At 41.5% G+C, this 26804-nt stretch overlaps 1 protein-coding gene across 1 annotated transcript in view; it reads right to left on the reverse strand.

The window, feature by feature from the left end:
- Nucleotides 1–294: 294 nt before the first annotated feature.
- The window catches only part of LOC100606991 (COMM domain-containing protein 1), a 143813-nt gene continuing 117303 nt past the window's right edge, over nucleotides 295–26804 (reverse strand). Inside the window, exon 3 of the mRNA XM_003262436.4 lies at nucleotides 295–533. Coding sequence (XP_003262484.2) covers nucleotides 423–533 — 111 coding nt within the window. The 3' untranslated portion in view covers nucleotides 295–422. The remainder of the gene's footprint in view (nucleotides 534–26804) is intronic.

Below are 26804 nucleotides of genomic sequence, written 5' to 3' on the forward strand. Positions count from 1 at the left end.
AAAAACACAAAAATTACCTGAGTGTGGTGGCATGCACCTGTAGTCCCAGCTACTGGAGAGGCTGAGGTGGGAGGCTCGCTTGAGTCCAGAAGCTTGAGGCTGCAGTGAGCCATGACTGCACCACTGTACTCCAGCCTGGGCAACAGAGCAAGACTCTGAATTTAATAATAACAACAAAAAAGTGAATGCTTTTACAAGTACCCCTTATAACATTTATGCACACTGAAGGGTGAGAACCTCTGCACTGGAACAACTGTAAGAGTAAATGAAAGCTAGAAAAAAATCTGAGCAAGCAGAGGTGGGAAGATTGAATGCGAGGATTTAATACCAATGCGGGCACAAGAATTTTTTTAAAAAAGATCAGCGGGGAGGGATCATGAACACCTTGGTTTCAACAACTCCAACTCCTTCATACATCATCTTCAGTTAGGTTGGCTGATCAGTGTGCTGATACTTTCTTCTACCTCTGACAGCATCTTCAGAATTTGGTTGACTTTGACCTCATCAAATTCCAAACACAGAAATTCAGATTCCTGGAAAACATAAAAGAATATTTTAGAGGGAAACCACAAGATAGCCAAGGCCATCAGGCATGACCAAACTCAAAATACCCAGGGTCCCAATCCAGCAAGCCCAGCTCAGACCTTAATATCGAAGTGATATTTTACCCAGCAAAGCATATCCACATAATGCCCTAAATAAAAGTGCTTTTATGATGGTGTTTCACATTGATAAATAAGAGGCATACTAATGTCAGATGTTCTCACTAGGAGGCATATGAGAAGCTCTTCCTCTTTGTCATCTCATTTGATCCTCTAATAATTTTTAAGGTAAGAACTTGAGTAGTGCTGTTTTAAAAATGAGGACCCTGAGGCACAAAGAGGTTAAACTGTATCAAAAATAAATACCATAAAAAGGCAGAATCAGACGGTGAACTCTCAGCTCTGGATGACGCTGAAGTCCATACTGTCTCCACAGCACCTTGGATTACAAAAATGAAAGGAGAATTTTGACTGACCCTGATGGACTCTGAGTTAGTCTGGGAAGTGAGCTAACTTGGATTTAGTGGTTATGCCAGAAATTGTGACAAGTTGCTTGGGAAACATGAGCCAGATAACTGAAAGATAACCAGATCTTGAAATACGAACAAACATTTCTGGGGTCCTTCCACTTGCTGCAAGCCAACCCTCCTCACAGCTCCCTTAAATACATTCCCTTCAATCACTGTTAGGATTGGTCAATCAATCCTAGGTTAGGTAGATGCTAGATATCAAAAAATAAGATTTTTTTTTTCCCTCTGTTGTCCAGGCTGGAGTGCAGTGGCATGACCAGAGCTCACTGTAGCCTCAAACTCCTGGGCTAAAGTGATCCTCCCACCTCAGCCTCCTGAGTAGCTAGGACTACAGGTATGCAACCATGCCCAGCTAATTAAAAAAAAAAAATTTTTTTTTTTTTATAGAGAGGGGAGTTGGGGGGATCAGTATGTTGCCCAGTTGTAAGATCTCTGAGTTATGGTAGCAGGAATTTCATGTACACTGGACAAATTCTACATCTGCATTATCTTGAGAGACAAGGATAAATTTTATGTATCTAAGAGCAACTACATTCAAAATCCTTCAGAACAGTAATCAAGTAATTTTAGAGCAGTATGAATCCTTACAGAGCATATAAGCCAATTGCCTTGTTTTCTAGATAATTAAATCAAGCCCCAGGCATGTTAAATGATGTGGCTAATTAATGTCCCTCTGTTGATGACAGTCACTAAGTCAATGTTCTTTTCTCTGTATTTTCCTATCTAACTACTGAAAAGTATCAGAATATACTAGCCCCAACTTTGCCACGTTGGCATATAGGTTATTTTGTGCTGAAGGCAATTGAGACTCAACAGATGGAAAAATAAGTCTTGGAGTTTCCCTTATCTGGCCAAGAGCAGAAACTTCTAAAAAATGAGAACTGCCAGGCCAGGCATGGTGGCTCATGCCTGTAACCCCAGCACTTTGGGAGGCTGAGGCAGGAGAATCACTTGAAGCCAGGAGTTCAATACTAGCCTGGGCAATAATAATGAAACACTATCTCTAAAAATAAAAATAAAAATAAATTTTAAAAAGCCAGACATGGTGGTGTGCACCTGTAGTCCTAGCTACTTGGGAGGCTGAGGTGGAAGGATCACTTGAACCCAAGAGATGGACTGAGCCTAGCAACCTGGGTGAGACCTTGTCTCAAAAAAAAAGAGAGGGTGAGAACTGCCATAAATCCCTCTCTGGGGAAGTTTTATGGGCATGAAAAAGATGGAAAGCTGACACCACGATAAGTCTGCCCAAACCTTAGTAAAATAACTCTTATCTACTATTAGATTTACCATATACTTAATTCCCATAATTTACCACCTTTGGGAGACCAAACCCTTCTTCCTTTGTCTAGTCACTTCTCTCCACAATTTATCTTCCTTTGTTAAAATGGTATGCAAACTTTCAAGTCTAACTACCTCTTTGGGTTTTCTTTTTTCTTTTTTTTTTTCTGTTAAGCTTGTGTGCATACAAAATTAAAAATACTTACAACAGTAAAATTTGTAATTTTTTTTTCTCCTGTGAATCTTTTGTCAGTTTAATTTGCAGTCCTTATACATGAACCTAAGAAGGCAGAGAAAAAGTTTTTCCTCCCCTACAATACTATGGCATTTCCTACCCCCATCTCCAAAGTGGTAGTTAAAGGAAGGCCAACAAGCTTCTTCAGAAGGAGGGTGTTACTTTGCCATCAGCCAGAAGAACATTCAGGAGTTGATTTTGCTGTTGCTAAGCTGCTGAGTCTACAATGATGATAGTGAACATCCCCCAAGGAGAAATAAGTACAAAGGGAAAGAAGGGGCCTCTCGGATGAAAGACTTCCAAAGACAGGGAAGGCAGCTCTCCTTGTCTACAGGAGTTCTGTCCTCAGACATGTATTTGGATAGGAGAGAAGTGCAGTCTCATATGTGAGCTTAGAAACTTTGCCAAGTTTTCATTTAGTCCAAAGCAAAAACCAAGTTTAAACAAAGAAAGAATACTAATTAAGTGTTCAAGCTGTAGGAGGGGTTATCTCTTTTTGGAAAGAAAAGCAAATTTATGACAAATTAGGCAGTTCAGTTGGCAAAATTCAGAACAGCTCTCAGATGTGAAAGCCTGTCCTTCATTCGGTTTTATTGAGGCCTTTTAGTTTGACTTTAAAACAATTTTTTTTTTTTTTTTGAGAGAAGAGTTTTGCTCTGTCACCCAGGTTGGAGTACAGTGGCCCGATCTGCAACCTTTGCCTCCCAGGTTCAAGCGATTCTCCTGCCTCAGCCTCCTGAGTGGCTGGGATTACAGGTGTGCACCACCACGCCTGGCTAATTTTTGTTTTTTTTTTTTAGTAGAGACAGGGTGTCGTCATGTTGGCCAGGCTGGTCTCGAACTCCTGACCTCAAGTGATCCACCTGCCTTGGCCTTCAAAGAGCTGGGATTACAGGCATGAGCCACTGTGTCTGGCCTAAAACAATTTTTTAAACATCTGGCCTTGGACACAATGGTCTAGAAATTAGTGATTACCAGTAACTAACATATATATTAAGGACATTGATAAAAAAGATGATGTAGCCTATATTTCACCTCAGTGAAAGAAAGTTATAGTAATAAATCACCTGGTTTTCTATGTATAGGCAAAGAGATTACCAGGAACAATATTCATAGAGATAGGAGCAACTGAGTAAGGCATGCTTAAAAATAGCCAGGATCTTTTCTGACTAAGGGATCATTAGTTTGTTGTAGGTTTCAGGACTCATTTGTGATTGGACCTCTATGTATGAATGAAGCTCAGTTTATTTTTGAGGGATGTCAAATACTAGAGAAAGAGTAGGCTAAATAATGAAGTCCAGGCTGGGTGTGATGGCTCACGGCTGTAATCCCAGCACTTTGGGAGTCTGAGGCAGGTGGATCACGAGGTCCGTGATCGAGACCATCCTGGCTAACACGGTGAAACCCTGTCTCCACTTAAAACACAAAAAATTAGCCAGGCATGGTGGCAGGCCTGTAATCCCAGCTTTTGGGAGGCTGAGGCAGGAGAATGGCATGAACCTGGGAGGCGGAGCTTGCAGTGAGCCGAGATCACGCCACTGCACTCCAGCCTGGGTGACAGAGCGAGACTCCATCTCAAAACAAATAAAATAAAAAATAAAAATAAAAAATAAATAAAGAAGTCCAAAGTTAAACAGATATTTTCCATCCCAATCTTCACCTTTCTTCACTTGAAATAATGCACATTAACAGCCTTCAAAAGTGACATGTAAACATACATGACACTTGAAACTGTTTACTTAAAGCTGTATTACCAAGGCCTACTTTCATGTAGATATGCTATCAAAATATTTTATAAGGAATTCAAGAGCCTTTAAACTGCGGCTTAACATATAGAAATTTCTTCACATTTTGCATTTGGCTCAGGTACCCTATGGAAAATACATCTGATGCACTTGAAAATAGAGGCCGGGCACGGTGGCTCACGCCTGTAATCCCAGCATTTTGGGAAGCCGAGGCGGGTGGATCAGGAGGTTAGGAGTTCGAGACTAGCCTGATCAACATGGTGAAACCCCGTCTTTATTAAAAATACAAAAATTAGCCAGGCTTGGTGGTGGGCACCTGTAATCCCAGCTACTCAGGAGGCTGAGGCAGGAGAATTGCTTGAACCCAGGAGGCGGAGGTTGCAGTGAGCCGAGATCATGCTATTGCACTCCAGCCTGGGCGACAGAGCGAGACTCCATCTCAAAAAATATATATATATACGTGTGTGTGTGTGTGTGTGTGTGTGTGTGTGTGTGTGTGTGTGTATAAATATATATTTAGAAATGCAGGTGTGGGCTGGGGTGGTGGCTCATGCCTGCAATCCCAGCACTTTGGGAGGCTGAGGCAGGTGAATTGCTTCAGCCCAGGAGTTTCAGACCAGCCTGGGCAACATGGCGAAACCCCATCTCTAAAAAAGGTATAAAAATAAGCTGGGCATGATGGCATGTGCCTGTAGTCCCAGCTACTTAGGAGACTGAGGCAGAAGGATTGCTTGAGCCTGGGAAGTCAAGGTTGCAGTGAGCTGAGATCATGCCACTGGACTCTAGCCTTGGCAATAGAGTAAGACCCTGTCTCAAGAAAAGAAGGGAAAGGGAAAGGAAAAGGAAAAAGAAAGGAAAAGAAAGGAAGGCAGGCAGGCAGATGTGATGCTTATCAAGCCAGAGGCAGAAGGTACAAGAGCAATCTGAAACACTTGTTACTTTTTTCATGGTCATCTTGGGCTTAACTGGCGATAAAAATAAGAGATGATGACTAAAATTCCTGTATTTAAGTATCTGAGTCAAGAATCAAACTAGCTTGTTTTCAGTAAAGGATGCAGTATGGAGTAGAGTCAGAATGTGGTTAGCAGATAAGCAAGCACATCATTATCAAGAACATGTACTTTGTGATCCTGGGGAGTATAGCAGTGTATTAAACTCAACGGTTTAGATAGCCATTCCAAATTACAATGGAAAGCAAAGGCAAAATATTCAAATTTTTGTCTCTCCAAGTGCAAATGTTAAAAAGTCACAAAATCCTATGAGAAAATCCTTGAGAGGATTCCCTCTCCAAACCAACAAAAAAACCGAGCCAGCTCTAACACTTCCTGACAAGGCCATCTCACATATTCCTAAGGAACTCCTTCCCTGGTAACCACTCAACACTCCTCAGGAAACTCTTACTGGTGAAGCCTAAATCTTTAATGCTTTAGCTTAAACTCATTTCCTAGCAAGGTTAGAGAGTATAATTGATTATTAGTTTACAGAATAACTGAAGGCTGCTGGTAAGCAAATGTTTGGTTTTATCCATCTGCACACTAAATAACCTCTTTGTGTGTAACTGTACATTTTAAAAATCTCCTTAACTAGGTTCTGGGCAATTCTTCTGCAAAACAAGACTACAGTGACAAAATGCTTAAAATAGAAAATAAAAAAGACTTATCACATATTAAATACTTAAATAGAACCATTTAGAACAAATTCAACATAAAATAAAACAACAGTCCTATAATATATTTTCTACAGTAATACTACTTCCCATGCAAAATTTTCACAAAGCTTTATCCCCTAATTTATGGATCATATTTAGGATTATAATACAACATTGGCAATGTTGGCTCTAATGTCTTGTGTTTTCTTTTAAAAATGATAAAAGTTGGGGGATGGAGGGTGAGAGTGGGAAAGGATGCCTTAGAATTTCACTAACCAATACTGATTCAAAAAGGCCACGTAGGTGTGTACCTGTAATCCCAGCTACTTGGGAGGCTGACGCAAGAGAATCGCTTGAACCTGTGAGAGGGAGGTTGCAGTGAGCCAAGATTGCGCCACTGCACTCCAGCCTGGGCGACAGATTGAGACTCCATCTCAAAAAAGGAAAAAAAGAAAAAAGAAAAAAAAGCCACATAAAGCTGGCTATGTTTCATAAAGCTTATTACCCCATATTTTTGTTTTAATTTCATTTGTTGACACAAAGGGACTCTTTACTGAGCACAAACTTTGGCCATAAAGCCTATCTTCTGTTTAGACTGTCCTTTCACATGCTTAAAATAACCCTTTGACCCACAACTCTGCAACTGTCTTCTGTGTTTAACCACAGTGGAAGGAGGGGAGAGAAAGAAAGAGGAAGAGGAAGAGCAAGCACTCAAGAATGAACACATATGGCAGACATTAAAATTGGCAATGGCTCCTTGAAGGGCAATTAAGTAATAAATCAGAAACCCAGTAGCACTGAACATTGCCTGCCAGAGAAGTTCAAAACATCTTCATAAGTAAACCTGTGTTCACCACTCATTCCCACACTTCTGTGGCTTTCTCACAATTATCATTGATACTGTTCCTTTACTTCAAGAGACCTGGAATCCCAGAAATAGCTTCTCTGTAGCAAGAGATCACCCAACTTCCTTCCTAAGGAACAAGTGGCCCCAATTAAAATTTTGTATTTTCCTGAAAACTGTGCTGATTATTTTCCATTTGTCCTTTCATATTCATTATCTTCCCTTCTCTGCCTTATTCCATGTCCTGTGGGGCTGTTCTCAAAAAATTGTGTCACTCCTTACAGTTGGGTTCAGGCAAGAGGAGAAAGAGGTTATTATATTAATTCCTCTGATATTTCCAATATTTTCTATGTAGGGTATCGTTTCTTCATTTCCTATTTTATTTACTGGTCTCAATCACTATTTCTTCTGGTTTACAAAGCCAACAGTACACACATAAAGCTAAGTCTCTTCAGACTGCCGAAGCATAGAATCACCAAATACAAACTCCAAGGTTGAGCAGAGCAAGGACTGTCATCATGCCTAGGTTGGTAAGAAGGTTGCCCTCCAAGTATTACATAATAGGATAAGCTAGAACCAATATTTGATATTTTCTATTATCATTTGATACTGAAATTTTTTTTTTGTTTTGTTTAGACGGAGTCTCGTCACCCAGGCTGGAGTGCAGTGGCATGATCTCAGCTCACTGCATCCTTTGCCTCCCAGGTTCAAGCAATTCACCTGCCTCAGCCTCCCAAGTAGCTGGGACTACAGGCATGTGCCACCATGCCCAGCTAATTTTTTGTATTTTTAGTAAAGACAGGGTTTCACTATGTTAGCCAGGATGGTCTCAATCTCCTGACTTTGTGATCCACCCGCCTCGGCCTCCCAAAGTGTTGGGATTACAGGCGTGAGCCACCGCACCCTGAAATATCTTATATGGTGGCACTTTGATATCTTAAGAATGAAAGGAAGGGAAGGAGGGAGGGAGGGAGGCAGGCAGAAGAGTAGGAGAAGGAGGAGGAAGAACAACATCATCAACAACTAAGATGAGATTTCATTAAGAATTTGCTCTTTAGTTTAATTAGATCCTGTTTGTCAATTTTTGCTTTCGTTTCAATTGCTTTTGGTGATTTCGTCATGAAATCTTTGCCTGTGACCATGCCCTGAATGGTACTGCCTAGATTTTCTTCTAGGGTTTTTACAGTTTCGGGTTTTACATTTAAGTCTTTAATCCACCTTGAGTTTTTTTTTTTTCTTTTTTTTTGACAGAGTCTCATACTGTCACCCAGGCTGGAGTGAAGTGGTGCCATCTCAGCTCACAGCAACCTCTGCCTGCTGTGTTCAAGCAATTCTCATGCCTTAGCCTCCCAAGTAGCTGGGACTACAGGCGCATACCAACATGCCTGGCTAATTTTTGCATTTCTAGTAGAGATGGGGTTTCACCATTTTGGCCAGGCTAGTCTTGAATTTCTGATCTCAAATGATCCACCTGCCTCAGCCTCCCAAAGTGCTGGGATCACAGGCATGAGCCACCGTGCCCAACCTCATCCTTTTTTTTTGAGATGGAGTCTCGCTCTGTCTCCCAGGCTGGAGTGCAGTGGCATGATCTTGGCTCGCTGCAACCTCTGTCTCCTGGGTTCAAGCAATTCTCCTGCCTCAGCCTCCTGAGTAGCTGGGACTACAGGCATATGCCACCATGCCTAATTTTTTTGTATTTCTAGTAGAGATGGGGTTTCACCATGTTGGTCAGGCTGGTCTCAAACTCCTGACTTCAAATGATCTGCCTGCCTTGGCCTCCCAAAGTGTGTGGATTACAGGCATGAGCCACTACGCCCGGCCCCCTGGCCTCATCTTGAGTTAATTTTTATATAAGGTGTAAGGAAGGGGTCTAGTTTCAATTTGCTGCATATGGCTAGCCAGTTCTCCCAGCACCATTTATTAAATAGGGAATCCTTTCCCCATTGCTTGTTTTTGTCAGGTTTGTTGAAGATCAGATGGTTGTAGATGTGCAGTCTTATTTCTGGGTTCTCTATTCTGTTCCATTCGTCTATGTGTCTGTTCTTGTGTCAGTACCATGCTGTTTTGGTTACTGTGGCCTTATAGTATAGTTTGGAGTCTGGTAGCATGATGCCTTCAGCTTTGTTCTTTTTGCTTAGGATTGTCTTGGTTATGTGAACTCTTTTTTGGTTCCATATGAATTTTAAAATACTTCTAATTCTATGAGGAATGTCAATAGTAGTTTAACAGCAATAGCACTGAATCTATAAATTACTTTGGGCAGTATGGCCATTTTCACGATTTTGATTCTTTCTATCTATGAGCATGGGAATGTTTTTCCATTTGTTTGTGTCCTCTCTGATTTCTTTGAGCAGTGGTCTGTAGTTCTCCTTGAAGAGGTCCTTCATTTTCCTTGTTAGCTGTTCTTAGGTATTTTATTCTCTTTGTAGCAATTGTGAATGGGAGTTCATTCATGACTTGGCTTTCTGCTTGCCTGTTGTTGGTGTACAGGAATGCTTGTGACTTTTGCACATTGATTTTGTATCCTGAGACTTTGCTGAAGTTGCTTCAGCTTCAGAAGCTTTTGGGCTGAGATGATAGGGTTTTCTAGATAGATATAGGATCATGTCATCTGCAAACAAAGACAATTTGACTTCCTCTCTTCCTATTTGAATACCTTTATTTCTTTCTCTTGCCTGATTGCCCTGGCCAGAACTTCCAATACTGTGTTGAATAGGAATGGTGAGAGAGGGCATCCTTGTCTTATGCTGGTTTTCAAGGGGAATGCTTCCAGCTTTTGCCCATTCAGTATGATATTGGCTGTGGGTTTGTCATGAATGGCTCTCATAAAAGAAACTATCATCACAGCAAACAAGCAACCTACAGAGTTGGAGAAAATTTTTGCCATCTATCCATCTGACAAAGGTCTAATATCTAGAATCTACAAGCAACTTAAATTTATAAAAACCCATTAAAAAGTGGGCAAAGGACATGAACAGACACTTCTCAAAAGAAGGCATTCATGCAGCCAACAAATGTGAAAAAAAGCTCAACGTCACTGATCATTAGAGAAATGCAAATCAAAACCACAATGAGATAACATCTCATGCCAGTCAGAATGGCAATTATTAAGAAGTCAAGAAACAACAGATGCTAGTAAGGTTGTGGAGAAATAGGAATGCTTTTACACTGTTGGTGGGAATGTAAAATTAGTCCAACCATTGTGGAAGACGGTGTGGTGATTCATCAAAGATCTAGACCCAGAAATACCATTTGACCCAGCAATCCCCTTGCTGGGTATATACCCAAAGGAATATAAATCATTCTATTAAAAAGATACATGCACGTATGTGTTCACTGAAGCACTATTCACAATAGCAAAGACATGGAATCAACCCAAATGCCCATCAATGATAGGCTGGATAAAGAAAATGTGGTACATACACACCATGGAATACTATGTAGCCATAAAAAGGAACAAGATCATGTCCTTTGCAGGGGACACAGATGGAGCTCGAAGCCATTATCTTCAGCAAACTAATGCAGGAACAGAAAACGAAGCCATTATCCTCAGCAAACTAATCCAAGAACAGAAAACCAAACACCGCATATTCTCACCTATAAGTGGGAGCTGAACAATGAGAGGACACAGGGAGGGGAACAACATACACTGGGGCCTGTCAGGGGTGAAGTGGGGGGAGGGAGAGCGTTAGGAAAAATAGCTAATGCATGCTGGGCTTAATATGTAGGTGATGGGTTGATAGGTAGCAAACCACCATGGCACACGTTTACCTATGTAACAAACCTGCACATACTGCACATGTACCCCAGAACTTAAAATAAAAATTTTAAAAAAAGAGAGAATTTGCATCAAAAGTCCTGGACAACTGAAACATGGCCTTGTATAAGAACATGACCTGTTCTTAATGAGAACTCATGGACACAGGAAGGGGAACATCACACTCCGGGGACTGTTGTGGGGTGGGGGGAGGGGGGAGGGACAGCATTAGGAGATACACCTAATGCTAAATGACGAGTTAATGGGTGCAGGAAATCAACATTGCACATGGATACATATGTAACAAACCTGCACATTGTGCACATGTACCCTAAAACCCTAAAGTATAATAAAAAAAAAAAAAAAGAACATGACCTGTTCTTATACAATGGATAGCTTATGCTGTATCTTAAAACAATACTTTACAAAAAGAAAATTTGTGACATAGTATTTTTTTTTTTAGCCTTTGACAAAGTTTTTTTTTTTAAGCAATAAATATTACTACCAATGGTCCTTATTCAGGCCATTTTTATCTAGACATAGCCTCATTTCAAACACAATAGCCAATAAGTCCCACATCTACTATGTTCAGAGAGCATGCTAACAAAAGAGAAAAAAATCATACTGCAAATCACAATGCAAGTCATCCCACTGAGGCTGAAAAAGGACTGACATCAGTTAGTCTAGGACTGCAACTTAATTACTGAGCAATTAAATTAAACTGACTCACCCCCAAACTCAATAGATACCCATATCGTGCTGAGAGCTATGTGGGACTAAGATAGAGTCTGCAGGAAGTAACAGAATTTACTCTAATAAATGAACAGAGCAGTGCCTCAGCACCTACCAGGTGCTTTCAGAGCCACAGAATCTTCTAGAGGAATTGTTTATCCATATTCTCACAATCTCCTAGAAAAAGACTAAGTATTACAGTATTAGTGTAATACAAAAACATTAATCATCACTGGACAATTAGTGATTTTTCTGGAGATGTCATTCAGGCATTTCAAAGGATTTTTGTGACGACAACCTGATGACAGTGTTAGAATGCTTAAAAATTAAAAAGACTGCATTCCCATAAATTCTTGTATTGAAAAATAAACTTCACAGGAAACATGAACTTTCAAATGGCTTACTAGAAACTCAAGGAAGAAAGAGACATTTGGTACCTAGGAAATTTCAGATCTACCACTGATGTAAGTTATTGCTAAACAAATCTAAGTGATCAATTTTCCAAGAGACACACACAGGTTTAATATAAAATGGCAAAATTGGGAGGCCAAGGCAGGTGGATTGCTTGAGGCCAGGAGTTTGAGACCAGCCTGGCCCACATAGTAAAACCCCATCTCCACTAAAAATACAAAAATTAGCCGGGCTTGGTGGCACAAACCTGTAACCCCAGCTACTCATACGGCTGAAGCACGAGAATCACTTGAACCCAGGAGGCGGAGGTTGCAGTGAGCTGAGATGGTACCACTACACTCCAGCCTGGGCAATAGAGTGAGACTCTGTCTCAAAAACAAACAAACAAAAGGCATTTTTAAAATAAAATAATATCAGATCTTAATTATTCAGAGATTATCCAGGTCCTCTGCTGCTTCTCTTCTGCCGCCTTTGTTGGTCCATCTTTTAGATATTTCCACAAGATGGAAAAATAAAGTGAACTTAAACTGGTTAACCTGACCATATCACAGCAGCTCTGCCAAACATTTTCTGGAAAAGGAGATTAGAGCTATTGGGAGGAACTTTATTTATTTATTTATTTATTTATTTATTGAGACGGAGTCTTGCTCCATTGCTCAGGCTGGAGTGCAGTGGCACGATCTCAGCTCACTGCAACCTCCTCCTCCCAAGCAATTCTCCTGCCTCAGCCTCCCAAGTAGCTGGGACTACAGGTGTGTGTGCCACCATACCCAGCTAATTTTGTATTTTTAGGAGAGACAGGATTTCACCATGTTGGCCAGGCTGGTCTCAAACTCCTGACCTTGTGATCCGCCCACCTTGACCTCCCAAAGTGCTGGGATTACAGGTGTGAGCCACCGTGCCTGGCTGGGAGGAACTTTAACTGTGACTTCACACTACTTTGGAAAATCATACCTTATGGTGCAATTAAGGCCGAAAAATATTTTTATTCCCAAATATTTCCCTTCCTTTGATGACCAGGACTACTGCCCTAGGTTATGTTTTAAAAACATAAATACTCCCAGGAGAGGTCATTAACACCTTTCTGTTACTTAAAAATCAAGAGATTTATTTTCTCCCAGGAAGAATGAACCATGTAGTCTGCCTTAAAGCATTAAGAGGGACTGGGGATAGGGGGTGTAGGACCAAACCCTGCAAAGCACAAGATATAAAAGAATCAGGAAAGTAACAAAGGCAAATCCTTCTCCTTACTCTATAATTCCTATCAGATACACACACAGATCCATAGGTAAAATATTTTCAGTTATTCAGATTTGCTGATCCATACCCTCCATGCCTTCCTTCCTTTCTCTCTCCTTCCTTCCTTCTTTCCTTCCTTCCTTCCTTTCTCTCTCCTTCCTTCCTTCTTTCCTTCCTTTCTCTCTCCTTCCTTCCTTCTTTCCTTCCTTCCTTCCTGCCTGCCTGCCTTCCTTCCTTCCTGTTCTTTTTTCTTTTTTTTTGGACATGTCTCGCTTTGTTGCCCAGGCTGAAGTGCAGTGGTGCAATCTTGGCTCAATGCACCCTCCGCCTCCTGGGTTCCAGCGATTCTCCTGCCTCAGCCTCCCAAGTAGCTGGTACTACAGGTGTGTGCCACCACACCCAGCTAGTTATTGTATTTTTTAGTAGAGAAGGGGTTTCACCATATTGGCCAGGCTGGTCTTGAACTCCTGACCTCGTGATCTGCCTGCCTCAGCCTCCCAAAGTGCTGGGATTACAGGTGTGAGACACCATGCCCAGCCCATGCCTTTCTTTTTAAAAAGTATTTTTTTTTCTGATGGGGTCTTGGTATGTTGCCCAGGCTGGTCTTGAATTCTTTGGGTCAAGCAATCCTCCTGGCTTGGGCTCCCAAGTAGCTGGGACTACAGGTGCATGCCAACACACCTGGCTTCCATGCCTTTCTAATCACTCAGTTACCAAGGCTGCTAGACATCAAGAAAACCTAGGGAACCTTACAAAGGGAGCATTAGCAAGATAATCTCAATAAAAACCAAAGTCTGAATTAACACATACACACACATACACTCCTACTGCTGTGCTTCCATTTTTATCTGCAGGCTCAGGGCCTGTGCGTTAACAAGGCAATGAGATTCTAAAAACACTATCCACTCAAAGTTGTTTAAATTTCCAAGAAGAGAGAAAGTGGGAATGTGCCAAGAATAGGACCCAGAGGTTCTTCTTTTGGTTTGAGATTTCTTGGTTAGAATAAAACTAGAGCCATAATTTAGCTAGACAGATATTCCTGTCCTGCCAATATGTGGTCAAAAGGAACATGTATTTTGGCCCAGGCCACCCTGCCTTGTTTCTGAAAGGGAGAAAATAGTTTTGATCTTGCAAGAATGAGTGGTTCTTTGGTTGGATGAATAACGTACAGCTAAACCAAGAGTAATCACTATTCTTTTTCCCCTAGAGATTTCAAAGCAGTCTGACATACACTCTGTTCCCTGTTATAGGCCAGTGGATAATAAAAGGTAGAGGTACCACCAATCTTTGTTTCACCACTAGAAAAAAAAAAAAAGAAAGAAACTTAGAGATTTTCCCTCATTATGTGAAGCCCGTAATTCCCAGCTCTTTGATTCAATCTATTACTGGCTAACTCCTGACTCACATCTGACTCCTGAGTTTTGATACTTTCAAACCCAACTGGTAAACACTTAACAGAGTAGAATGGGAACTAATTAGAAATACCTGATTCCGTATTGATTTACATAAGCACCAGGACTTAGGCATTTACAAAGGGATTTTAGAAACATCCAACAAAATAAAATAAAATGTAGCCAAGTTACATAAACACTAAAAGTTAGATACAATTAATAATTCGCTAATTTCTCATGCATTAAAGGGCTGTAAAAAATAAATAAATATGGCCAGGTGCGGTGGCTCACGCCTGTATTTCCTAGCACTTTGGGAGGCCTATGTAGGCAGATCACTTGAACCCAGGAGTTTGAGACCAGCCTGGGCAACATGGCAACCCCGTCTCTACCAAAAATACAAAAAATTAGCTGGGCATGGTGGTGGGTACCTGTAGTCCTAGCTAGTTAGGAGGCTGAGGTGGGACGATCACCTGAGCCCGGGAGACAGAGGCTGCAGTGAGCTGTGATTGTGCCACTGCACTCCAACCTGGGTAGACAGAGTGAGATCCTGTCTCAAAATAAATAAATAAACAAATGGCTAATTTCTATGTTTTTTCTCTTTCTCTTTTTTTTTTTTTTTTGAGATGGAGTCTCGCTCCTGTTGCCCAGGCTGGAGTGCAGTGGCACAATCTCGGCTCACTACAACCTCCACCTCCCCAGTTCCAGCAATTCTCCTACCTCAGCCTCCCAAGTAGCTGGGATTACAGGCGCGCACCACCATGCCTGGCTAATTTTTGTATTTTTAGTAGAGATGGGGTTTCACCATGTTGTCCAGGCTGGTCTCAAACTCCTGACCTCAAGTGATCCACCCACCTTGGCCTCCCAAAGTGTTGGGATTACAGGCATGAGCCAACACGCCCAGTCCTGTTTTTTTCAAAACATCACATCCTAGTTCATTTTACAACTTTTCATTTTAGGCAGGAATTCTTTTTTTTTGAGAAAGTCTCTCTCACTCTGTTGCCCAGGCTGGAGTGTAGTGGTGTGATCTTGGCTGACTACAACCTCCGCCTCCCAGGTTCAGGTGATTCTCCTGCCTCAGCCTCCCAAGTGGCTGGGATTATAGGCAAATGCCACCATGCCCAGTTAATTTTTGTATTTTTAGTAGAGATGGGGTTTCACCATGTTGGCCAGGCTGGTCTCAAATTCCTGAACTCAAGTGATCTGTCTGCCTCGGCCTCCCAAAGTGCTGGAATTACAGGCATGAGCCACTGTGCCTGGCCTTTAGGGAGGATTTAATGATTACTTGTTAAGATTTTCTGTATTTTGCTGGGCGTGGTGGCTCATATCTGTAATCTCAGCACTTTGGGAGGCCAAGGTGTGTGGACTGCCCGAGCTCAGGAGTTCACAACCAGCCTGGGCAACATGAAAAAACCCTGTCTCTAAAAAAAAAAAAAAAAAAAAAAAAATACAAAAATTAGCCGGATATGGTGGCACGTGCCTGTAGTCCTAGCTACTTGGGAGGCTGAGGCAGGAGGGCTGCTTGAGCACAGGTCAAGACCGCAGTGAGCTGTGTTTGTGCCACTGCACTCCAGCCTGGGTGACAGGGCAAGACTCCATCTCTAAAAAAAAGAAAGAAAAGAAAAAAGAATTCTCTGTATTTTGAAAAACTTTGGCTGAAAGAAATTTGGTTAAAAAATTATTTTTAGGTGCTCTGGTTTGACGTGTGGGAAATCATCTTATTTTTGGCTAAGTAGAACTAGTTCTCATATGACAATGGACAGCATACCTGAAGAAAATCACTGAAGAGCTGAAAGGCAAATCACAATGAAGGAGAAATAAATTTCACAAAAATCTCAAAGAAACCAAAATGACACAACTCTTAGCACATTAAAAAAAGAGTGTTGTTGATTTTAGTTTGAAGTTCCGATTAGGGCCCCTCATCATTCCTGATGAGGTTCATTCCATTTGCAACTACTCATCTGCAAACAAATTTGATAAACAAACTACAATATATTTACATGAAAGAAACAGAGAGGAATTGAAGAAAAAAAAAAAACCACAGCTGGGTGCAGTGGCTCATGTCTGTAATCCCAGCACTTTGGGAGGCCAAGGTAGGTGTATCACTTCAGTCTGGAGAGTTCAAGACCAGCCTGGGCAACATGGTGAAACCCATTCTCTACTAAAAATACAAAAATTAGCCAGTGTGGTGGCGCATACCTGTAATCCCAGCCTTCAGGAGGCTGAGTGAGGCAGGAAGACTGCTTGAGCCCAGAGGTCAAGGCTGTAGTGAGCTGTGATCGGACCACTGTACTCCAGTTTGGGCAACAGAGTGAGACCCTGTCTCGAAATGAAATAAAAAAAGAAAAAGAATAATAATAAAATAAATAAATAAATGAAGTCATCCAGAGTTGCCTGAACATCTGCACATCACTATAGGCCGAACAAAATACGCAATAGTACTTGCTTTCTAAGGAAGATAATCTACAGATTAAGATGGGGAAACATCATAATACATCTAATACAAAAATAGGAACACAGCATCAGCAATGAATTTGAAACTCCTTGGCAGAGGAGGAAAGCAGAAGTGGTACTAATCAAACCAATTCCGGGATTGCATTTCTTCTCCAACAAAAGGGATCACCAACTAACTCCGCCATCTATCTATTCCCAGCCTTCTCAATGTGGTTTCTCTAAGTTAACTCATGACAGCACCATTAGGCAGAAATAGGCATAGTTAGAAAGCAGCCTTTCTCTCGACCCTTCTCTAGAGAAAGCAAATAAAGCTATGTAAGGAGGGCAAATGTTGAAATGACCAAGGATAAGAGGACTTTCAAATTCAGAAAATGCTGATTCGGGGAAAAAAAGTTTTGGATGTTTTTTTGGCTGGGGTGGAGTTGTACGGTTGTGAGGATTAATTTTATTGGGTTTCCCATTGCAAAAGCTTTTCCTATCTCTTCATATCTCTGTTTATTTGCTAGGGTTGCCACAGCAAAATATCACAGACTGGGTGGCTTATGCAATAGAAATTTTATTTCTCATAGATCTGGAGGCTAGAAGTCCAAGATCAAGGTGTCAGCAGGTGTGGTTTCTCCTGAGGCCTCTCCTTGGCTTGTAGACAGCTATCTTCTCTCATGGCCTTTTCTTTGTGTGCAGGTACAGCTGGTGTCTTTCGTGTGTGTGTGTATGTAAGGACACAAGTCATTTTGGATTTAAGCCCCTCTCCCCCTGCCCCACAGTCTCATTGTAACTTAACTGCCTCTTTATGTGTTTATCTCCAAATACAGTTACATTCTGAGGTACTGGGAGTTGGAATTTCAACATATGAATTTGGGGGGGGGATGCAACAAAATATTCCCCAGTGCTTAGAGGGTCCTGTGCTTATCAAGCATCTGGTAAGTGTTTGTGGTTGATGGTGATGATCTCACACCTATTTCCTGATTTGCTGTCCACATGGTACAAATAATAATTTCTGGTATTTAGTCCAGAAATAAGAAAAACACAACAGACCAAAGCCATCTGCTTAATTGCCCAGGTCTGCCAGCCCAGTTTGGCAGAAGCCGTATCTGGTCTCACCCTCATTGAACTTGATTTTGAAATGTGATTTAATTTACAGGGACTGCCAGGATAAAACCTGTGAGGAAGGGGATTAGAAAATGGCACAAAAGAAATCTCTCCTAATCCCCACAACTAGATCCTATTAAGTGCCTTGCCTGCCATGCTATATCCCAAAGTCTAGCTCTGAAGACTGACTCAGGATCTGGCACACCATCCTGAGAGAGAATAATATGGGGATGAGGGATTAGGAGAAAGGATTGTAGTCACTGCATGAAGTTAGTCACCAAATCTCTCTAGCTCAAATAGCTTCATGCAAACTTCTGGAGGTGGTGTTAGACAGACAGGAAGATAGGAGGTTGCTTTATTATCTAAAGTTGAATTCTGACATCACTTGGGTTGCTGGGCCTTTGTTCAAATGCAATAATCATCCCTCACATTAACAATGTGCTTCGCAGTTTAGAAAGCCCTTTCACATGCATGATCTCATTTGATCCTTAGAACAGAACTGTTAAACAGGAAGAGATCAAGCCAGAAGGTAAGGCACTTTGAATAACTGTAAAAATGACAGAATTTGCCCATCTAACCCAAAGCACATTCTTCCAGTCATATTTGGCAGAAAGATTTTATCAGAAAATGCAATGGATTTTAAGGGCTTTGATATACTTTTAAGTTAGGGAGGAAAAGAAAGTAAGACCTCATTTACTTAAAATCGCACACAATTCTATAAACTTGGTTTAAAAGTTCCGTCCTTTACAAAACACAGAGTAGGTAGTCAGGTCCTAACTAGGGAAGAAACAGACTTTCTTACTTGGACACCACTCATTCTTTGAAAGCAGTGGAGAGAATAGAAAAGTTGGCGGAGGGGGGGTGTTGGGGGGGCAGGGTGCAGGGATCATTTCTGGACCCTTGGGAAAAATGAAATGCCTAAAAAATGAAAAGCCACTAAAGAAAAATCAGCATGGAAGACAGAAGTAGGAGAGATTGTGGGAAAAGTCTGACAAATTGGAAGACATTAGCAAATTCAGGGGGAGCCAGAAATCACACAAAATAACAAAAAATAATGATAATGATAACTAACAATGGCTAACATTTATTCCACACATACAAAATGCCAGGCATTATGTGAAGTGCTGTACATGTGTTATTTCAGTTGGTGAGAATAATTTTATCCCATTTTACAGATGAGGAAAGGGAGGAAAGATAAGGAGTAATTCGTTCAAAGCCACACAAGTAGTAAGTAGCAGAGCTGGTTTTAAACCCAGATCTATCTGGCTTCAGGACCTGAGCACTTAACTGTTTCACAATCCTGACTCACATTCATATAGAACATAAACGCCATCATTAATAGTCACTAATTACCCATATGCAAATATTATTCTAAGATTCAGTTAACTTTAAGACTCAAAGGAAAGCAGGGTGTTGCCAGTCTAACACTCAGTCAACCTTAAGTAGCCTATAAAAACCACTTTATGTACAGGCAATGAGTACATCCATTTTGGTAGATTTCTAGCATGAATGTAGTAGTGTGATGGGGAGGCAGCCCGGCTGAGTTAATATGTGCATGTGACCCAGGCAGAAAAGCATGTTATAAAGAGACTCAGTTCCTATTATGAGGCAAGGTGGTCTCTTATTCCTTCTCTCTTTCTGTGGGTACGTGTGGGGGCAAAGAGGGAGGCAGAGAGGATCCAGTATATAGTATAGCTACTTATTACCATCAGCAGCAGAACTGTAGGCAAGGTTCATCTTTGTCGTTCTTTTTTTTTTTTTTTTTTTTTTTTTTTTTTTTTTTTTTGAGAAGTTTTCACTCTTGTTGCCCAGGCTGGAGTGCAATGGTACGATCTCGGCTCACCGCAACCTCCGCCTCCCGGGTTCAAGCGATTCTCCTGCCTCAGCCTTCTGAGTAGCTGGGATTACAGGCATGTGCCACCACGCCGGGCTAGTTTTGTATTTTCAGTAGAGATGGGGTTTCTCCATGTTGGTCTGGTTGGTCAGGCTGGTCTGGAACTCCCGACTTCAGGTGATCTGCCTGCCTCAGCTTCCCAAAGTGCTGGGATTTACAGGCGTGAGCGACCACGCCCGGTCTTTTTTTTTTTTTTATGAGACAGAGTCTCGCTCTGTTGCCCAGGCTGGAGTGCAGTGGTGCTATCTTCGCTCACTGCAACCTCCACCTCCTGGGTTTAAGCGATTCTCCTGCCTCAGCCTCCCAAGTAGCTGGGACTATAGGCGCATGCCTCCACGCCTGACTAATTTTTGTATTTTTAGTAGAAACGGGGTTTCGCCATGTTGGCCAGGCTGGTCTTGAACTCCTGACCTCAGGTGATCCGCCTGCCTCAGCCTCCCAAAGTGCTGGGATTACAAGCATAAGCCACCGCAACTGGCCAAGAAAAACATCTTAACTACAACTTAACATAGTTTCTCTGTAAAATTATAGTCTCTGTTTATCTCATCAACTTGGTTTGGCAACTTTTTTACCAATGGAGGAAGCAAGAACAGAATATGGTCCTGGCTGAGATGCCTTAGTTGGGTTTTGCTGGTTTCTGAAGAATTTTAGCCACACTTATAAAACCTAAGACATCTGAAATACTGTTGTTATATAATTTCAAGCATATAAAAAATACAACAGGGCTGGGTGCAGTGGCTCACGCCTGTAATCCCAGCACTGCGGAAGGCCAAGGCAGATGGACTGCTTGAGCCCAGGAGTTCAAAACCAGCCTGGGCAACACGGCAAACCCCATCTCTATAAAAAAATACAAAAATTAGCTGGGCATGGTGCCTCATGCCTGTAGCTACTTGGGAGGCTGAGGTGAGAGAATCAATTGAGCCCAGGAGGCGGAAGTTGCAGTGAGCCAAGATCATGCACTCCTGTCTAGGTGATAGCAAGACCCTATCTCAAAAAAAAAAAAAAAAAAAAGGCCGGGCGCGGTGGCTCACGCCTGTAATCTCAGCACTTTGGGAGGCTGAGGCGGGCGGATCACGAGGTCAGGAGATCGACACCATCCTGGCTAACACGGTGGAACCCCGTCTCTACTAAAAATACAAAAAAATTAGCTGGGCGAGGTGGCGGGCGCCTGTAGTCCCAGCTACGCCGGAGGCTGAGGCAGGAGAATGGCGTGAACCCCGCGGGGCGGAGCCTGCAATGAGCTGAGAGATTGCGCCACTGCACTCTGGCCTGGGAGAAAGAGCAAGACTAAGTCTCAAAAAAAAAAAAAAAAACCCACCAAAATTATGACTCTCCTATATTCTACCCAGATTCACCAATTGTTCAATTGTTTACATTTTACTATATTTGCTTTGTCAATCGTTCTCTCACACACAACCACTCGTAAGTACAGGATGTCATACCCCTTTATCTCTAATTAGCTTAGTGTATATTTCCTAACTCACATAGCCACAGTTATATAATGTTGATAAATACTATCTAATCCAGTCTATATTCAAATTTTATCAAATGCCCTAGTAATATCCTAAACAGACTTTTCCCCAGAATCAAATCTATGATCACACACTGGATTTAGATGTCATAACTCTTTTATCTTTTACTCACACTATTATTCCCACATTGAACGTCCTCACTACTGCTAAATCTCACGTATCTTTCAAGGCCTAGATTAAGTTCCATTTTCTTAATGAAGATTTTCCTGATACTGTAGCCAAACAGGCCTCTCCCTCCTCTGAATCAGTGGAAAATTTAATGATCTTATACATGTGAAAAATATTGCACACTATGTGTGTGTGTGCCTAATCTATTGACTAGTTCCTCTCCCCAATGATTAGTGAACATGGGCTTTGAAATCATACAGACCTAAACGGAAATCTAAATAAAGACTCCACCACTTTCTAGCTGTGTGGTTGGCTAGGTTTTTGTTTCCTAATCTGCAAAATAGTCGTTTTAACCGATTTAACAAATAAGGTAGTTGTGAGAATTTAATGGTAATGCATTTAAAGCAACTTCACAGTTTTTTGGTGGTAAAACTGTGTCTTACACCTCTGATTTTTTACCACAATATCTCATACTCAACAATATTAAAAAATGTTGGCCAGTTAAGCACTATCTCTATTTACTTTCCCAAAGGGAAAAATAAGTGCTTCACTCTGACAGTAACTCACTGCACCCCTAGCGATCTAGTCTGACCAAGGAACCTCGCTGCCAGCCTGAAATCTGCAGCAGTATCCTGCTTCCTGGATGTTCCTAATGGCTACCTCCTGATATCCTGCTGCTGCCTTGTACACATGCATCGGCTAGTGGAAGAATACCAGAGGCACCAGAGTCAAGTGTGTTCCTTCCCTCCAAGCTCTGGGCATGACACTGGCCAGTGCAGCAGAGTGGAAGAGTATGACAGGGCACCAAACACAAACAAGACTCCAGTCTGGAGCAGCCAAGAACGTGAGCCTGCTTAGGGGACTGCTAATGAGCACTGACTAAAAGCAGGGTCCAGAGCTCAGGTGCAAACTCTGTCTTTCCTGTCTACCCATCACTGGCAATCCTAAGAAAGAAGAGGAGAGTACTCAAATCAAGCAATTTTCTTATAATCAAATTGGGAGATAACTTTAATATTCAAAAATAACACTGAAAAATCAGGAAGTCCACAGTTAAGATGCCACTCATACTTCATTTCCATAATTCCCTTGCCCTCTTGATAAGAGCAAGGGAGGTGGTACGCAGAACATTTCCAACCTATTGTTTTAGTATAATAATCTCATCCTCTCCACCTCTGAGAAAATACCAATAAAATTATTCTACTTATGTTCAGTCAATCCTCTGTGTAAGAGATTAGAAAAAAACAAAACAAGAAATACAGCAGCTGCATCAATTCTTCAAAGTACAGAAGTACAAACCCACCTCGAGATTTGGGATCAAATATAATTTGGGGTTTTCTATGTTATTACTCAAACATTCTATCATTTTTCTGTTTTTCCTTCTGTCAATTAGAACTTCAAATGAAAGTAAAATGCTACCTATGGATAAAAATATAAAATGAAACAAACCAGAAAAATCCCTGAATCCCTCATTTCAAACTGAGAGGACAGGCCTCCAGCAAAGCTAATGCAAAATTATATCCTCATAAATGGGCTGTGATGAGTGTTTACATTTGCCATCTGAAAAGAGAAAAGAAAATTCTAAAGCAAAGCCTTTATATTTCTCTTCATCAATGAAGAGTAAAAATACTGTAACACAAATATAAAATGAAACTTCCCATAATTCTGCCATTTATAGAGCAAAGGCCCTAAGTCTGAGTCTGCCTCTGAGAAATACTTATTAAACAACTGCAGGCTAAATCAATGTGATGACAATGAACATAGTATATCCTGAAGGTATGTTAGCATCTATTTCTTAGAATATAATGGCTCAGGCCAGGCAGCACAGTGGCTCATGCCTGCAATCCCAGCACTGTGGGAGGCCAAGGCAGGTGGATCACCTGAGGTCAGGAGTTGGAGACCAGCCTGGCCAACATGGTGAAACCCCGTCTCTACTAAAATACAAAAATTAGCTGGGTGTGGTGGTGGGTGCCTGTTATCCCAGCTACTCAGGAGGCTGGGGCAGGGGAATCGCTTGAACCCGGGAGGTGGAGGTTGCAGTGAGCCTGGGTGACAGAGTGAGACTCCGTCTCAAAAATAAAAATAAAAACCATAATGGCTCTATTGGAAATTTCCAGAAAATCATATATACTTTTTTTTTTTTTTTTTTTGAGAGAGTGTCTTGCTCTGCTGCCCAGGCTGGAGTGCAGTGGCACAATCATAGCTCATCATAACCTCGATCTCCTGCGCTCAAGTAATCCTCCTGCCTCACCCTCCTGAGTAGCTAGTACTACAGGCACTCACCACGACATCCAGCTAAATTTTTTTTTTTAATTTTTTTTGTAGTGATGGAGTCTTGCTATGTTGCCCAGGCTAGTCTTGAACTCCTGGCCTCATGCAACCCTCCCACCTCTGCCTCCCAAAGTAGGGGGACTACAGGCATGGGCCACCCCGCCCATATATGCTTTTGTAGACATCTTTAATTCAAGGAGAAAAATCTCTTCTCAGTTCACTCTACTGCATCACTCATGAGATCTTAATATAATGCTTAAAAGTTCAGTATATTTAGAACATTTTGAAGATTAGGGTTAGAAAAGAGTCTTTGCACGTAAATGCTGTTATTTTATACTGTTTCCCTTTCTCTTTATTTAAAAAAAAGATCAGGAAGTGAGTCCTCTCCATCATTACCCACGGAACCCAAAGCAGTATTAAGAGGGAAAAAATCATTGATTTAAGAGTCTGACTATATAGGTTTAGATATGTCCCCACTACTATTAGCAGTGTGACCTTGGGGAAAAAAATTAATTTTTTGAATCTTGGCATCCAAATCTAAAAAATGGAAAAGTAATACCTATCTTGTAGGACTGTTATAAAGACTAAATAAGATGGCACATGTACAAGCACCCAGCATTGTGTCAGGTATGAAACAGACTCTCAATAAATGTTTGTTTAGTCCTTCTTTCTACCTTGTTACACATATCCTGTCCCCTGACACTTTATAAGGAGTTCTGCTAAACATTTTAACTACCAGCTCTGTTTTCTTCAAAACAGGCACTTGGCTCTTTTTTTTTTTTTTTTTTTTTTTTTTTTTTTTTTTTTTTTTGAGGCAGAGTCTCGCTCTGTCACCCAGGCTGAAGTGCAGTGGCGCAATCTCGGCTCACTGCAAGCTCCGCCTCCTGGGTTCACACCATTCTCCTGCCTCAGCCTCACCGAGTAGCTGGGACTACAGGCGCCCGCCACCACGCCCGGCTAATTTTTTTTTTGTATTTTTAGTAGAAACAGGGTTTCACCGTGGTCTCGATCTCCTGACCTCGTGATCCGCCTGCCTCGGCCTCCCAAAGTGCTGGGATTACAAGCGTGAGCCACCGCGCCCGGCCGGCACTTGGCTCTTAATAGTGACAAACAGTCATGTGAAAGACTCCTGGGGCCTGACATTGTTCCGGAGAAACAAAAAAGTTCTCATGTTAGGGAACAGTACCAACTGCTTCAGGCTATGACAAGCCCCAAAACATAAATCTCTTCCTGCATGTTTTTACAGTGTTACTTAACATCCTGAGAGCTTTGTGCTCTTCCAAGAGTCTTTTTCTCCCTGTAAGGATCAGGCACACTGTCTGCCTTCTTTTCCCTTAAGAGAGGTCTTTATTCAACATGACCACCCACTGCACTCAAATATTTGGAATCAGAAAAGGCCAGGTTCGACCATGAAGAAACTGGCAGTCTCAGGACTAAACAGTAAGCCCTTCTTAACCTTTTAAAATCTGGATTTCTGCGCTTGCTTTTCTTGAAAATAGCAGACTTGTTGATGTACTGGTTCAAACACATCTGTGTATTTTCCTCACCTACATTACCAAAGAACTTACCATGTAGAAGACTTCTTACTGAAGTCCTGAATCTCAGACTATGACTACAATTTAATAAGGCAGTGCTTTCCAACCTCTCTCACTTCATGGTACAGACAGACCTTGAAAAATGGCACCTCTTGGAAAGCTCTGAACTAAAGGGACTTGAAAGTACTGATGACTACTAATGGGACTATTGGGGCTCAAAAAACAATATCCCGAAGCATGGCACTTTGGCATGGTGAGTATTTTGAATTAAAACACTAGATGGCCCCAGAAGTAGCCTCAGAAGCCAAGCCTCTGACTGTCTCCTGCCTTCCTGTCTCCCTCCCCTCTTTCCCATTTCAAGTCATAGAAACCAGAATTCTTCTTCCCCAGGGTGGGTCACAGAAACTAGAACCCCTCTCCCTCAAAGCAAGCCATAAAACCTAGAAAGGTCACTCTCTCCCTTCTAAACCCTTATTCCAGAGGGTCCTGCCCCATGTCTGGGAGGAAGGAATGCTATACAGACAGGCCAATAAGAATCTGAACAGAAAGGCCTTGCTGGGCTTCCCCCCTCAGTCTATTACCATTAGAATACACCCCATGTACACTTCTACGCAACTGTCCATTCTTTATCAAACCTAAGCATAAAGACAGACAGTTTTCCCTATGTCTTGGGATCTTCATTCTGAAGCCTCCCCTGTCACATAAAACTTGGCTGAAATAAATTTATTTTGCTTTTCTCTTGTTAACCTGTCCTTGTTGGAGTGTCAGCTGTGACCCTTGTGATGGGTAAGAAAAGGTATTATAATTTTTCCACCTTTACAAGGCTCAGGACATGCCACCCCAAAATGTGCCTCATTAGCATAAGGATTATTTTGAGAAACTTGTAAGTGAAATGCACATCTATAAAGGAAATCTCCATTCGTAAAGGTATCTTCCCTCTCTGCACCAGGTAAAGAAAGATGACTAAATCACTAGGGATTCAATCAATAGAGAATACACAGACTTAAATCTGCATTAATAAACCTTACCTTTGTTTTATGGTGCTTTTCGTGGCCATCTTAGCTGGGCCTTTCCTCACTCTTTTTTTGTTTCAGAGAATGACAGTATTTAAGCCTGATGTTTACCCCTTTGAGATCTACCCTAAAGATTTACTCATCTCTCTGGGTTATTTTTCATATATACAAGAGGTATGTTATTAAATTTCCATTTGTTTTTCTCTTGTTAATCTGTATTTTTTGAACGGTCCCAGATAAGAACTCGTGAATGGTGGAGGAGAAAATTATTTTTCCTCCCTTATACTACAAAAAGTTAAAGTACAAGCAGAATTAAGAGAAAGGTATACAAAGATAAACCTATTTGCCATCTAACACAGAGACTTTAATCACATAAATATAATTGTCTCAACTTCATGTAGCTCAGGGTCAATGTCCACACTGCCTCACAGGGCTGATCACTCTTCACTTCTGTCAGACCTCAAGGAGAAAGGGGATGTCAGAAAAGCAGCTAACATTTGACTTGGGGCAGTCAGTTGTCAATGTAAGAATCACAAAACTGTAAGTCAGTGAATTAGGCATA

Source organism: Nomascus leucogenys, chromosome 14, assembly GCF_006542625.1.
Source record: "Nomascus leucogenys isolate Asia chromosome 14, Asia_NLE_v1, whole genome shotgun sequence".
In the NCBI taxonomy this organism is placed as follows: Eukaryota; Metazoa; Chordata; class Mammalia; order Primates; family Hylobatidae; genus Nomascus; species Nomascus leucogenys.